Source organism: Morus notabilis, unplaced genomic scaffold, assembly GCF_000414095.1.
Source record: "Morus notabilis unplaced genomic scaffold, ASM41409v2 Scaffold1273, whole genome shotgun sequence".
Lineage (NCBI taxonomy): Eukaryota > Viridiplantae > Streptophyta > Magnoliopsida > Rosales > Moraceae > Morus > Morus notabilis.
Window position 1 is genome coordinate 111,643 of NW_010356724.1, and position 14,249 is coordinate 125,891.

The 14,249-nt window shown below is 35.5% G+C and overlaps 2 protein-coding genes across 2 annotated transcripts; one reads left to right on the forward strand and one right to left on the reverse strand.

Annotated features, from left to right (window-relative positions):
• Positions 1–3,960: 3,960 nt before the first annotated feature.
• LOC21392905 (transcription factor MYB30) lies at positions 3,961–5,454 on the reverse strand. Its single transcript, XM_010088507.2, has 3 exons — positions 5,249–5,454; positions 4,962–5,091; positions 3,961–4,843 (listed from the first exon to the last, which is right to left on the reverse strand). The coding sequence occupies exons 1-3, from the start codon at positions 5,382–5,384 to the stop codon at positions 4,243–4,245; spliced, it is 867 nt and encodes a 288-aa protein (XP_010086809.1). The 5' UTR covers positions 5,385–5,454; the 3' UTR covers positions 3,961–4,242.
• A 1,844-nt stretch (positions 5,455–7,298) lies between these two features.
• LOC21392906 lies at positions 7,299–10,004 on the forward strand. Its single transcript, XM_010088508.2, has 2 exons — positions 7,299–9,197; positions 9,396–10,004. Exons 1-2 carry the CDS (start codon positions 7,561–7,563, stop codon positions 9,913–9,915), a joined length of 2,157 nt encoding a protein of 718 aa, XP_010086810.1. The 5' UTR covers positions 7,299–7,560; the 3' UTR covers positions 9,916–10,004.
• Positions 10,005–14,249: the final 4,245 nt, after the last annotated feature.

Genomic DNA, 14,249 nt, shown 5'->3' on the forward strand with positions numbered 1-14,249 from the left:
ATTGAGAAATGAGTAGTCTTGTCACGCCCCGAAACAGGGGTTAGTGACATGGATGCTCGTTTAGAAGTTAACCATGATTAAGAAAGTAATTAAGCATTTGGAAATATAATAATCAATACCAAAAGTAAAATATTAAAGAAATTTCTAAACAAACCCCACATTTTTAGTGAAATTAGATTACAAGAAAATGATGAGGTCTTTCACACTTGTTAATAAAACAGGTTTAAAACCTAGCCTCTGGGATCATTCAGGGTCTCCCCCACAGGATATTTATTATTGTACATACATGAACATGTAAAGAAATATTTATAGACATCAACCACAGTCTAGATATATTTGAGGTTTACAATCCGGTACTTTACAATTCTTACATTGAGACAACAAGAACGAAAGAAAGCATAACTCCTCTTGAACAACACAACTAGGGTTACCAGAGTTTGATATATATATATATATATATATATAAGCAGAAGGAAAACATGAGCAGAAGACCCAGTAGGATATATTTTGAAATAAACTTTATATACAAGTAAATAAATAAGTAGAAGTGTTCAGTCCCAACATAACAGCTGGAACCTAACATTCTTTTTCTGAAAGGAAATATAAACTTAAAATTCCGTATTACAGGCATCAACAAGTAATTTATAACTATGATAAATTACTTACACAACCATATGCATAAGCCTTAACACCACCATAGTGGCCCGTTTCAGGTTCTGCCCCCGAGGATACACTCTGCATATCCTATCTAAGCCATAAGCAGGCTTACCAGTTCGCAAGATGTCTTATATTAAGAAATCATTCATTAAAACTTTAGAACTGTTCATTATGATTCCAATAGCAATAATCAAGCTATTGTTTCAAAACACTTTTCTTTATCAAACATGTCCTTTCTTTAAAACATTTATATAGGCTAAAAAAACTCTTAAAATAGGCTAACAAAGAAAATGACAAGAAATCCTACCTCTTAAACATTAAACCTGTGACTAGCTTTCCGGTATCTTAGCCTGCGCTTCTTTCAAAGCTTCTAATCTGATTCTGCAACTAGCATTGTCATAAAACAAGATTTTAAGATTCAACCCTCATTCCTAAAATAAATCAAGCTCAACCGTACACAGTGATTCCTATTAATGTGCCTTAATCCAATTTCTAAGTTCCATAAATCATTTTATGATTTAAATCATCATTTCAAGGATTTTGATCTCAAAACAATGGTTTAAAGAGGCCAATCTACTTAATTAAAGTTCTCAAATGAAGCTAATTTGGGTTTTCTTTAAAATTTGGGTCAAAATAGCATTTTTACTCAACTTAGCCCCCTTTTCCTTTGTCAACCGGCCTACCGGTGACAAAGATGTGCATCACCACCGGTCGGCCGGTGGTGTGCTGACCGGTCGACCGGTGGAGATCTGCAGGGCGAGGAAAGCTCACCGAATTAGCTCAAAAACCTGCAAAACTCAGGATTTTGGGATCATTTTCAAGGAAAATTCATAAGGAAATCACATAAACCAACACTCAAACACTTTTCCAAGTCCAAGAAACCAAAACCCTCAAATTTTCATCATGGATTCCAACCAAAATTTCAACCAAAAATCGAGTTCAAACCACAAATCACCAAAACTAAGCAAAATCACAGCTTTCCAAAGAAGATTCGAAATCAAAGGAGGGTTTCTCAAAGATTTTACCTTGAATGTGACCTTGGTGGAGACAACTTCTTGAAAACCCCTTTTTGCTCAAATCCAAGTTCAAAATCTCTTGCTCTTTGGTTTGTTTACTCAAGGAGAACTTAATCTCCTCTTGATCTAACTCCAAGAGTGTGTGAAGAGATTAAGAGAGAGTGAAAGGGGCAAAGAGAGAGATGAGAAAGGAAGAGTGAGAGGGAGTGAGAATGTGCGAGAAAGAGAGAGAGGGAGAGTATCTCACGGGTAAGGGAGAGGGAAAGAAAAAGGAAAATGAAAGAAAAGAAAAGGAAAAAAAAGGGTAGAAATGGAGAAATAATAACCAAATAAGGTAAAATGTAAAAATGGTTAAAACTTTTAATGCAGAAATATAAATACTGAAAGTAATTTAAAATTCTTTGGAATTGCTTGGAATCTTAATCTTTAATCACAAGATTAAGTAACAAAATCCATATTAGGCACACTAATACATTCTAATTATTATAATTAATCTTGTTTAATTTCTTGAGGTATTACAGAATATAAAGTCAAAATTTAAGTTACAATCAAAACATTTAAAAAATTTAAAATATAACTATAGTTAAAACTTAAAATATGTGGATAATAGAAACTTAAAAAAAGTTAAATGAAATTGCAATTAGAAATTTAGGGGAGTAAATTAAAATATATAGTTGTAAAGACAACTATTTCTAGCGCAAATATTCAATGGAGCCCTTAGGCAAGGGACTCATTGAATTCCCCTTTTTTGAAGGTAGACTAATAAATTTGAAGTTGAAAGGTACAGTTTTCTTTTCTTGACAATGTTTATCGTGTAGATGAGCTAATTAATTTTTCTTTTCTTTTCTTTTCTTTTCTTTTCTTTACATTTTTCAGATATGAAAATTAATTTCTCTTCTTTAGGGAAAAAAAAATCTAATAGACACCGTGTTATATACTCTAGAAAGTTCAATTGACATAATTCATCGAAAGTCACATCTCAATCCCCACGACAAGTTATTGAGGCAAGTTGAGCTGGCGTCAAAAGAATGACAAAATAGATAGATTTCTGTTAATAATAATAATAATTTTTTTTTTTTTTTTTTTTTTGCAGAGTTACTGAACTTGAAGCGTATGATGTAATTAGTTGTTCTCTTTGTATCTAATCTTATGAGTAACGCTATGATTCTCTCGTTTAAACTTTTTAAGTAATATGTGATTTATTTTGTATGTCTTTTACTTTATGAATAAATGACAAGAGGATTTTCAAAGATTTAACGACATGTGTTTTTTCCTTAAAGACGACGCAGATTATGACTCGTTTTTTTTTTTCTCATCTTTGGCTTGACCACATAAAAACGGCATGTCAGTCACCAGAACGACAGCAAATTTAAACTTACAATATGAATCGCTCTTTAACGACAAAGTGCAAACCATGCCTGGTGAGCTCCAGTATAAACGATCGCAAACTATGAAAATGGAACCAGTGGGCCACATGCACGTCAATTTTTCCCTCTAATTGACGGTAAAATTTACAAGACCGACATGCTTACAATAACAACTCTAGAATTCTGCATCTAAACGGCTTGTCGTAAAATGCTCGAGGAGAGAAATTCCAAAAAAAAAAAAAAAAAGAAAAAAGAATGACATGTCGTTTTTTTGTCGTTTTCAAAAAGCTTTAAACTAAAAATGAGAAATCGTAGCAATTATTTTTTTTTTTTTAAGTAAGATGCGGAAGTTAGATGTCGTATTAATTATTTATTGAAACGACATCAAATTTGTCCAAGCTTTCTCTTCCACGTCCCATCTATAGATACCAAATAAGTTGAGTCTATCTCAATTATAAAAGTCTTCCGTGGCCACTTTTTATTGGTGTCCTAGACGTACTTAATTAGCTTAGCAGATATATATATATATATATATATATATATATAATCTTGGACTAACAACAATAGAAGAAGATTTCTGTATGCGAATTCTGAATGGAGAGAAAAACATCAAACTTGAGAAACAAGATTGCCAAGCTTCTTTCTCTTCCCCATGCAACTCCTTCCATCACCGCCATCTTAGTAAGCCCTCCTCTAAGCCCCCGCAAGCCCAGCTCAACCAAGCCAGTCTACACTTCCATTATTAGCAGATATATATATATATATATATATATATATATATAATCTATATAGCAGCTTTGTTACTGTAAGAATGTGCCATTCAATAATCTAGTCTTGCTCAACAATGGATACTCCAGAAGGCATTAACATATATAACTGATTTAATTAGTACTGATGTTTCGGCAAAAAAATAAAAGAAGAAAAGAAAATAGTGTTCATGCCATGTACTCTTTTTATCCAACTTCTACAATGGATCAAACTAAAGTAATCCTTTTACAAAGTATTAGATACAAGGAATTTTGCCAACGACCACTTGCTCAAACGACACGAGTAGGGTGGAGCGGGACTTGAGTTTGAGAAGGGGCCAGTTCGATCCCCCAATTTATAAACAGGAAAAACAAAAGAATACAAGGAATTCTTTGTTATGTTCGAGAGAAATTAGTAAAAATACTCTTGAGTCATCACTTTGGTGTAATTAATACTTAAACTTGAAGCCACCTATCGAAGTGATCAAAATCGATTTGAGAAGCCACTGATTCAAAATCGAAGCCATGTGGAGGTGTCTCCTCTGAGGGTGTTGAGGAAATTATTTGGTCTCTGCCATAAATATTACCAAATGAGCTGTTCTGGTCACCCTCGTGATTTTCAGTTAGCTCGGACCAATCGGTGTTGAGAAAATCAGAAAGAAAATGTTGGTCCATCTCAAAATCGGCAATCCCAAAATCAGCCAGTTGGTCATTTTCCTCCGAGTTAATCGATGAGCTCGGCGATGACTCAATCCCAGCACTGGTACCTGTACTACTGGTACCACTACGATCAAACTGGTCATGAAGCTTTTCTTCTTCTGATTCTGCGGAGCTTGGGATCATAATGATTGGTTTGGAAGGCCTTACTGCCTTTGTTCGAACCACACTTGTCTTTATATCGCTGTTTCTGCGGGGTTTTGGCGCAGGGAGATTCTGTTTCTTGGTTGGCTTTGATCCAGATTGCTTAGGCTTGATTGCTTTTCCGAGTTTCGTGTGCCAATAATTCTTGATTTCATTGTCAGTTCGGCCTGGAAGCCTCCCAGCTATTAAGGACCATCTGCATCATTCAATTAGTACTCAAGATCATTAGCCATGAATTAACACACGCATATGATGATCATTTCTTAAGCTTTATTTTAATATATACAACACACACATAAAGAAGCACGAAATACCTGTTGCCAAGGAGCTTGTGAAGCCTAATTATGAGATCATCTTCCTCTTCACTAATCCTTCCTCTTTTAATACCGGGTCTTAGATAATTCACCCATCTTAGCCTGCAACTCTTCCCACATCTCTTGAGCCCTGCATGTAAATACAAATATAATCAGCCATGAAGTCAGGAATTTTTTTCTCGGGAGAACTTAAAACTTACACAATATTGTATTGCAATTTTTATCTATGAATCGTATCAATGAAGTACTATATGAATCTTTCATCGAATGAATCCAAGGGCGCTTACCGGATCTTTCAGGAAGGCTTCTCCAATTCCCTTCGCCGTGAATTTCGATGTATTCGGCGAGAATTTTGTCTTCCATCGGTGTCCATGCCCCTCTGTTCAATCCAGCATCCTTTGAACAACAAGGTTTTCTTCCCATCTCTCTGTCTTTTGTCTCTCACTCCTGGTTTTCTTGGGGAAATTGTAGTCAAAAGAGTTCAATTGTTGGAGTTGGGTTGGTGTGGCACTTAATCATAAGCCCTTTCTATATTTATACTATTACAAGTGGCATCTACGTTATTTCCCTGCAGCCATCCTATACGGCTACACCGGAAATACGAATTTAGTAATAGTTTAGATGTTGACTTTTTCCATTGTAATCAATACAACGTGCAAAATGTATGTATTTACTTATATTCTTTTCACAACCTAGCCATCTGTCTTGAGGCGGCTGCAGTGCAAAGAAGATAAATTGTCAAGTTGTTACTTGTCTGTATTATAATTTGTTTTTTGCTGACTTATCTGCATTATAATTTAGTTTAATTAGGTTATGGCTAATATAAGTCATAAAAGGATGGAATGGATGGTCTTCAAGTCAAGTAGTATTTGTATGAATGAATATTTAAAGCTAAGACTCCACGTAGAAACCGTTCATCACATCAGCTCATGATTTTTTTAATGAAAAAAGAAACGATTTCTACAGTAGGACTCAAAAAATGAACTACTGACAGCCCTTTTTTTTTTTTTTGTTTTTTTAATCATTCTGCATAATTTTTTTTATTTAATGTGATTTTAATCAAATTTAATAATAATAATAATAAACATATATTATCGGTAGAAGGATTTATCGTAGAAACACGTTAAAAAGGAAATAGAAAAAAATGAGAATGAAAACGTTGAACAAATATATGGTCAGAGTATTGGTGCTTCCTGATAGCTTCCGGTTTTGAAGTGAACGGTCGACACGATCATGATGAGATACTTCCGGACTAAATGATACGAATAAAGACTATTATAAATGGCGTTCTTTTATTGTTATTTTATTTTATTTTCTTTTTCTGGCAAGAGACAAAAATGATGAATGGGGATGAGGTTGTATATACTTGTGCACATGCACACTATTGCTTTCACGGTAAAGAAAAATGCGTTTTGACCGTTGACTTCTTTTTATAAGTTTGAAAAAAAGAAAAAAGAAAATATGTTTCGGCACGCCACTGATAATGATATAAACTTGAAATTCCGATATAATATTCTCTAATGTACGTCCAAAGCCAGACTGTGTGGATAGGATTCAAACCCAATAAATTATATTTTTTTGAATCCTATCTTCATAGTGTATATATTTATTTTTTTGTAGGCAACTGACGAGTTAACCAATAGGTGGAAAATTATGAAAAATACTTTAAAAGTCCTTTATTATGAGTTTACATTTGTTGTTTCTAATTTCTGGAATGGCTTCATATGCCCTTCTCTATGTCTCTTTATGTGTCACTCACGTCATGATATAAAAATCTTTTAATTAACATGACATTTTAATTGACGTGCCACAATATTATTGGAGGGACATAAAAAGAAATAAAAATAACATGAACAGAAGTTAGTTCCCTAATTTTCTGTTCCTATTTCTCCCATACACTAATTAGCCATAAATTTTAAATTTAAGAACCAAAGCATATTATAAATATTAAAATACTCAATTAAATGAGGTGCTAAAATTTAATAGGAGAAAAAGTCAATAGAATTAGGACACAAAGAGGGGACAACATATTTTAGATTATCTTTTTTTTCCCCCTACCTTCTTATTATTTACACATCAATTGAAGAGAGATGTCGAATCTACACATAAGAGACTTAAGCCCGGTTTATTTCACCGATTCGAGTTTTACTACAGTAAAAAATAAATTACTGATAATTTTTTATTTTTTAATTATTAAATTTATATTAAAAATTATTTATTTTGTATATTTTTTTATTTAATATGATTTTAACCTCATCAAACTGTTGGTAGGTATACTTTTTTTATTTCCCTTTCATTTGTTTAGTTCTTTTGACAATAATACGAGGAAAAAAATTGAAGACCTTGAAGTACACAAGATAAAGGGAAACCTTTTTTCTTATGCACTGTCCTTCTTTCTCTCGTCTTTTTATCCGCTCTGTTTCCCTTGTTTCTCATCACATGAACTCTGAAAAAGCTTCCTCCCTTGAGCATTACCTTGGCCATTTTCTGGGGATTATTTAACCAGAACAAAGCTCACGAAATCCCCGTCATATAAAATGAACAGCTAGAAAAACAAGCCTGATTTTAATTTTGTTGGAACTTGGATTAGGACATTCCAATGTCTCGATTGATAATAACTGGTGTGCTCTTGACAAAGAAGAGGAACACAATGCAAATCTTCCCCGAAAAAGCGAGAGAGCTGTGGAATGAATGCGAGCTCCGAGCTTTAGTCCTAACAAGCCTTGTCCTGCAACTCATCCTAATCCTGATCGGAAACCGGCGAAAACACTCTGCCAGTAATAAAATCAGAGTCCTCCTATGGCTGGCATACTTGTCGGCGGACTCTGTCGCGACGGTTTCTCTCGGCGTACTCTCCAACAACCAAGAAGACAGTTCCAAAGAGACCAACGCCACAGACCCAAACTACGTGATCGCGGCCTTTTGGGCCCCATTTCTTCTCCTACACCTAGGCGGACCAGACACCATCACTGCCTACTCGTTGGAAGACAACGAGCTGTGGCTGCGGCACTTCCTTGGCCTAATTGTCCAAGTTGGAGTGGCTTTCTATGTCTTCCTCAGGGCTTGGAACTCCGGTACGATGAGTCTTTTGTCGATTCCGATATTTGTAGCCGGGATTGTCAAGTTCGGAGAGAGGACTTGGGTTTTAAGGTCGGCGAGCAGTGAGCATTTCAGAGAGTCCATGCTTCCTAGTCCTGACCCTGGTCCCAATTACGCTAGATACATGGAGGAATATTGTGCCAAAAAAGAAGAGGGTTTTCATGTTAAGTCCACCATCATTGACGCCGGTAGAGCAGGGGATCAGGAACATCCCGGCACAGCTAACACTACGGCGATTAGTGTCGATTCGACTGCAGAAATAGTACGAAAAGCTCATAGATTCTTCTTGGTTTTTAGGCGCCTATGTGCTGATCTTATCCTCAGTTATCATGACATAACCGGAAGCCGAGCATTCTTCCGAAAGATATCCTTTGATAGCGCTTTCAAGGTGATTGAATTCGAGCTCGGATTAATGTACGACGCGTTTTACACGAAGGCAGTGTTGATCAACTCCAGAGTCGGTATAATTCTTCGTTGCATTAGCTTTTTTTCGACCGTTTCAGTGCTCATTACGTTCTTTTTCGCAAACAAGGAAGCATATTTGCGTGTCGATGTGGTTATCTCTTATATCTTGCTGGTTGGAGCAATAGTGCTGGAGATTTGCGCTGTAATTGTAATGCTCGCTTCGGACTGGACAGTGCTACGATTGAGCAGGCATAAGAGTGTTAATTCGATGGTGAATCGAATTTTTCCGGTGAGTGTTCGAGGCCGGGATAAAAACAAGAGAAGATGGTCTAATAAGATGGCGCAGTATAACTTGATAAGTATTTGTCTTGAAAATAAACCGCCCAAGTGTATTAATCTCCAGAAGGTTTTCTTTGTTGACAAATTGTTAGAGAAGTACCGGCACATGTACGTGAGAGATGTCCCTACTCATTTGAAGGAACTGATCTTCGAGCAGCTAAAAGATAAATCTAGTGGCGATTTCGAGAACTGCAAGGAATTGTGCCGTAGGAGAGGCGACCACGTGCTCAGAACAGAAAATTTGCTAAATAATGTCGTTTTGGGCAGGACTACAGAGTTGGAATTCGATCAGAGCATTCTTCTATGGCACATTGCAACAGATTTATGTTATTACTCCGGTGACGATCATTCCAACACCGGCCACATCAGGGGTGGGGCAACGTACAACCGAGGGTAACTGACCACTCCACTTGAAATTTTTTTCTCTATTAATTCTTATACTTGAAATCTGATGAAATTTATAGTTTGCCCATCCTAAGATTCTGAAATTCTACATTTAGCGGAATTCATTTTAACAAAAAAAAAAAAAAAAAAATTTAGTATAAGCCCCCGCCCTCAAACTTACATTTTACTGGCCCTACCCCTACGCAGCATTGATGATCATCGCAAAGCGAGCAAGTTGTTATCGGACTACATGTTGTATCTTGTGGTGGTGTGTCCTTTCATGTTGCCAAACGGGATTGGACAAATAAGGTTCCAAGACACATGTGCTGAGGCTGCTGAGTTTTTCAAGGAGAGAGTAGTCCACGTCAAGAACAAGAAGGATTTTGACAAAGAAGCTCGTCGTATGTTAATGGAGGTGAGCACAGAAGTGCCACCGTTGGAAGTAAAAGGCGACAGAAGCAAGTCCGTGCTGTTTGAGGCGTGCATTGTGGCTAAAGCTGTGGAGGAGTCAATGGGAGTAGAGCAACGGTGGAAGGTGTTGTGTCGTTTGTGGGTCGAAATCTTGTCGTACGCCGCCAACCGGTGTGGATGGAGTCACCATGCTCAACAACTTAGGCGAGGGGGAGAGTTGCTTACTCATGTTTGGCTTCTCATGGCACATCTTGGTATAACAGAACAGTTTCAAATCTCAAGGGGTCATGCAAGGGCCAAGTTAATTGTACAATGAACCAAGTTGTTTGTTCGGAACCTTTCTTTAGCACAAAAATATTCCTATTGCTGTTTTAAACCATGGTATTCTCATCAAATAGTATTGTTAAATTCACATCTTTTTTAGCTTTAATATGTTTTTATATGATTTAACAACTTTTTTTAGCAAAAAAAAAATTATTCTATAATATCGGTTGAAAATGCATTTTTTTAAACCTTTTAAACATGATTTAACAGTTTAGAACTTAGAAGTATTATTATGATATTTTTTCTTCTTTTTTTTTGCGCAAATAATTAGGATAATTTTTTTCTTATTATCTTAACTAATAATCCTTGTTTTTTATTTTTTAATAATTTGCTCCCAAAGCTTAAAGGCGTGTTCTTTTAACAACTCAAATCACAACTTAAACTTATTTGTTATAATATTTTCTCTTATAAAAATTTAATTAAAATTTTTTTATCACAATGTTTTTTTAACATAAAATACTCAAATTCTTAACTTGAGTTGCGAAAAAAAGCATACTCCATGTAGTGACCAAGAAAATCTCAGAATTTAAATAATGCATTTTATGTATCTAAGTCAAGGATTTTTCCTGAAAAAAAATATATATTATGTTATATTTTGTGATTGAAGGATTTATGGAATTAACATCTGTATTCCTAAATTCTGTAGCAGATTTCATGTTAAGTTCATGTTTTTGCGATCAAATAAATTCGATCGATAAATTCTCACCGTACTTTAAAACGGAAGAATTTCCAGTACATATACAGTTTGAGAATCTTAATTTCAAGAATCTCCAAGCACAATACGAACTAGCATCCAGTACATATACATGAGAAAATTACAGCCAGTATAATTTTGAACAGTTTCAAAGAGAAACTTAAGAGAGTGGACAAAAGTACAAGGGTTAGGTAATATTTTTCCTCTCTCTTTCTCCACTTGGCCGGCCATGCATAGGGAAAATTATAGCCAAATTTTGTCTAGTTGAGTGTGCTAGAGGGTTTCATGTTAATGTGTGATGTGATAGTAGTAGTTGAAGGGAAAATCATGGCATACTTACTCCTTCTTTTCCCCACCTAGAACCGGCCATGCTTAGGGGATTTGAACCAAAAATTTGGTTGATTGATGGAGTTGATTTGTGTTAAAAAAATGATTTCCAACTTGTCTATAAAAGGAACCATCATAAGCTAGGCCTCATTTTTTTTTCTCCGCTCCTTTTCCCCACAAGAAAACCGGCCATACTCCACCCATACTCTCTCAAAAAATTTTCTCCCATCCTCCTAACCTTAAGCCACTAGCAAACCATAGAAGAAGAAGAAGAAGAAGATCAAAGGGTTCTAGGAGGAGTCTAGTCAAGCATTTCTCCAAGGGTATAAACTCTAAACCCTCTCCTTCTTATGTTTAGTAAAGTTTGAGATGTATAAATATTCTTCTCAAATTTTCTTATACTCTTCTAGTTCTAAGCCATTAACAAACCTTAGAGGAAGAAGGAGGTGATCAAGTATTCTAGGAGGAGCCTAACTAAGGATTTTCTTCAAGGGTATAAATTCTAAACTTTTCTCCTATATTTTCCTACCAAAAGTCTAGTTGGGAATCAAGGATGTAATTTGTGGCTCTTGAGGAGATAAGTTGTAATAAGGGTGTGTGAGTTTTATGTTGGTTTTGTGTGTTTTGAGGTTAGTTTGATGTGGTATGCTTATGTTTGATTTAAGTTGCTTATTTTGGGTTGGAGGAAAAATTTTTCGGTTACTTTGAACGCGAAAACGAGGACCCTAGAGCGATATTTTTCAGTATTTCTAAACTTGAACTTTTGATTCTCGATTTTTTGAACATTTTTCTGTGACTATGACAAAACCCAACTTTAACTCTAAGCAAATTTGAAGCCATTTTGCCAAAACGGATAGGCTGTCCCACACAGTTTCAGAAAAAAAATAGCAGCCACTGTTTTCAGCCAAACGAGGCCTTTAGAAGCTGAATTTCAACTTTCACTAAAAACAAAAATTTTAAATCTCGACGAGACGAAGAATTGTCACGAAGAACAAAATTTTGAAATCTGACTCTAAGATGCAGTAAAACGCAGATTTTAGAAACTGTACAGTTTTAACAAAAAAATTTTAAATCTCGACGAGACGAAGAATTGTCACGAAGAACAAAATTTTGAAATCTAACTCTAAGATGCAGTAAAACGCAGATTTTAGAAACTGTACAGTTTTAACAAAACGAAACTAACACAGTGTTAGTTTCTAACAAAAAGTTATCAAAGAATCCGAGATGTGATTTCAGTGAAATACTATGGTATTAAGGCTTATTTTAATGGAATTATTCGTAAAGAAAGTTTTCAAGCAAAATGCTTTCTTTTAAAAAACTTAATGGTTTATCGAGCAAATCATCCCGACAGACATCTACGAGCCCAATACGATAGGTCCTTAGAATTTCAAAGATTGGATGTGGGTCTAACGCCCGCATTAATTTAAGAGACTCCGTTAGAGTATAAATTTCAGTGGCCTAAGAGTTAGAATGCCGTGTATAAGTTTCTAAGATGAATTGGGCTTTAATATCATAACAAGGCTAATGAGGAAAATTATGGAGAATAAATTACTAGATTGGGTAATTGATTTTCAATCTAGGCAAGTAGATATTAAGGGCAGTTAAGAAAAAATAAGATTTTGAGGATTTAATAAATTGATCCTTGTTATCCTTTAGTAAATGAGAGAAACACATGCCTTAAGGAAAGGGTTAGATTTTCCTTCATAAGTTGCTAAAATAGAATAACAAACGATAGGTAATCTCACACACTCAATGGGTGTTCATTTTCAGAAGTAAGCAAGTAAGAGACTAGGCTGTTGGCGAAAAGTGAATTCCAGCCCTGTGAATCAGGTAAGTAGGAATCTCGCCTACACTATGAATAGATTTTAAAGAAAAAGTTACACATGTTATATATGCATGTTTATGCTTTATGTCTTGTACGTGATGCCATGTCATACTGCATACACCTTAATAAGTCAAGAGGAACTTATAAGAATAATCTCAGTTGAGTGTCGTACCAGCCTCTGAGAGGGAAGTAACTCAGGCTCCGCAAGGGAGAAGAAAAAAAGAATATAATAATGTCCTATGAGAGGGAGGCATTCTGTAGTGACCAAGAAAATCTCAGAATTTTAATAATGTAATTCATGTATTTGAGTCAAGGATTTTCCTGGAAAATCATTATACTATGTACATTTTGTGATTGAAGGATTTATGGAATTAACATCTGCATTCCTAAATTCTGTAGCAGATTTCACGTTAAGTTCACATTTTTCCGATCAAGTAAATTCGATCGATAAATTCTCACCGTACTTTAAAACGGAAGAATTGCTAGTACAGATACAGCTTGAGAACCTTAATTTTAAGAATTTCCAAGCACAATACAAACTAGCATCCAGTACCCGCATACAGGAGAAAATAGCTGTCAGTATAATTTTGGACAGTTTAATGAGTAAATTTAGAAAGTAGACAAAGGTACAAGGGTTAGGTTTCATTTTTCTCTTTCCTTCCTTCACTTGGCCGGCCAAACTTAAGGGATTATGGCCAAAAATTTGGCTAGTGAAGTGTGCTACATGGACTTCATGATGGGATTGAGTCAAATCAACTATTGGACATGAAATGCTACATCCCCCCTCTTGAAATGGGATGGTAGTGGTTGAAGGGGAATTAATGGCAATTTTGGCTTCTTGGCTTCTCCTTCCATAACCGGCCAAGATTGGGGGAAATTGAACCAAAATTTAGTTGATTGAGAGAGTTGATGTGGTGTTAAAAAAATAATTTCCAAGTGCCTATAAAAGGAACCACCATAGGATAAGCCTCATTTTTTTCCCTAGCTTTTCTCTCCCCCTCAAAATCCGGCCATACCATACTCCCCCACTCTTTCTCAAATATTTTCTCCTACTCTCCCAATCTTGAGCCACTACAAACCATAGAAGAAGAAGAAGGAGACCAAAGGGTCTAGGAGGAGTCTAGACAAGCATTTTTTTCAAAGGGTATAACTCTAAATCTTTTTTTTATGTTATGTTTTAGTAAAGTTTGAAATGTAGAAATATTCCTCTTAAATTTCCTTATACTTTCTAGTCCCAAGCCAATAACAAATCTTAGAGGAGTTCAAAGTTTTCAAGGGAGAGAGATAGTTCTTCAAGGGTAAGCTCTCAAACTCTTCTCCATTAATTTCTAGCCAACTTTAAGCTTGGATTTGTGGATGTAAATTTGAGGTTCTTGAGGAGATGAGTTGTAATAAGGGTGTGTGAGTTTTATGTTGGTTTGTGAGTTTTGAGGTTAGCTTGATGTGGTATGTTTATGCTTGATTTAAGTTGCTTATTTTC

Bases quoted from the DNA above. Each gene is read 5' to 3' on its own strand.
- LOC21392905 (XM_010088507.2), bottom strand. From the start codon at position 5,384: ATGGGAAGAAAACCTTGTTGTTCAAAGGATGCTGGATTGAACAGAGGG. The intron at 5,092-5,248 runs GTAAGCGCCCTT...ATTTACATGCAG, and splicing joins AAGCCTTCCTGAAAGATCCG to GGCTCAAGAGATGTGGGAAG. The intron at 4,844-4,961 runs GTATTTCGTGCT...TGAATGATGCAG, and splicing joins CACAAGCTCCTTGGCAACAG to ATGGTCCTTAATAGCTGGGA.
- LOC21392906 (XM_010088508.2), top strand. From the start codon at position 7,561: ATGTCTCGATTGATAATAACTGGTGTGCTCTTGACAAAGAAGAGGAAC. The intron at 9,198-9,395 runs GTAACTGACCAC...ACCCCTACGCAG, and splicing joins GGGGCAACGTACAACCGAGG to CATTGATGATCATCGCAAAG.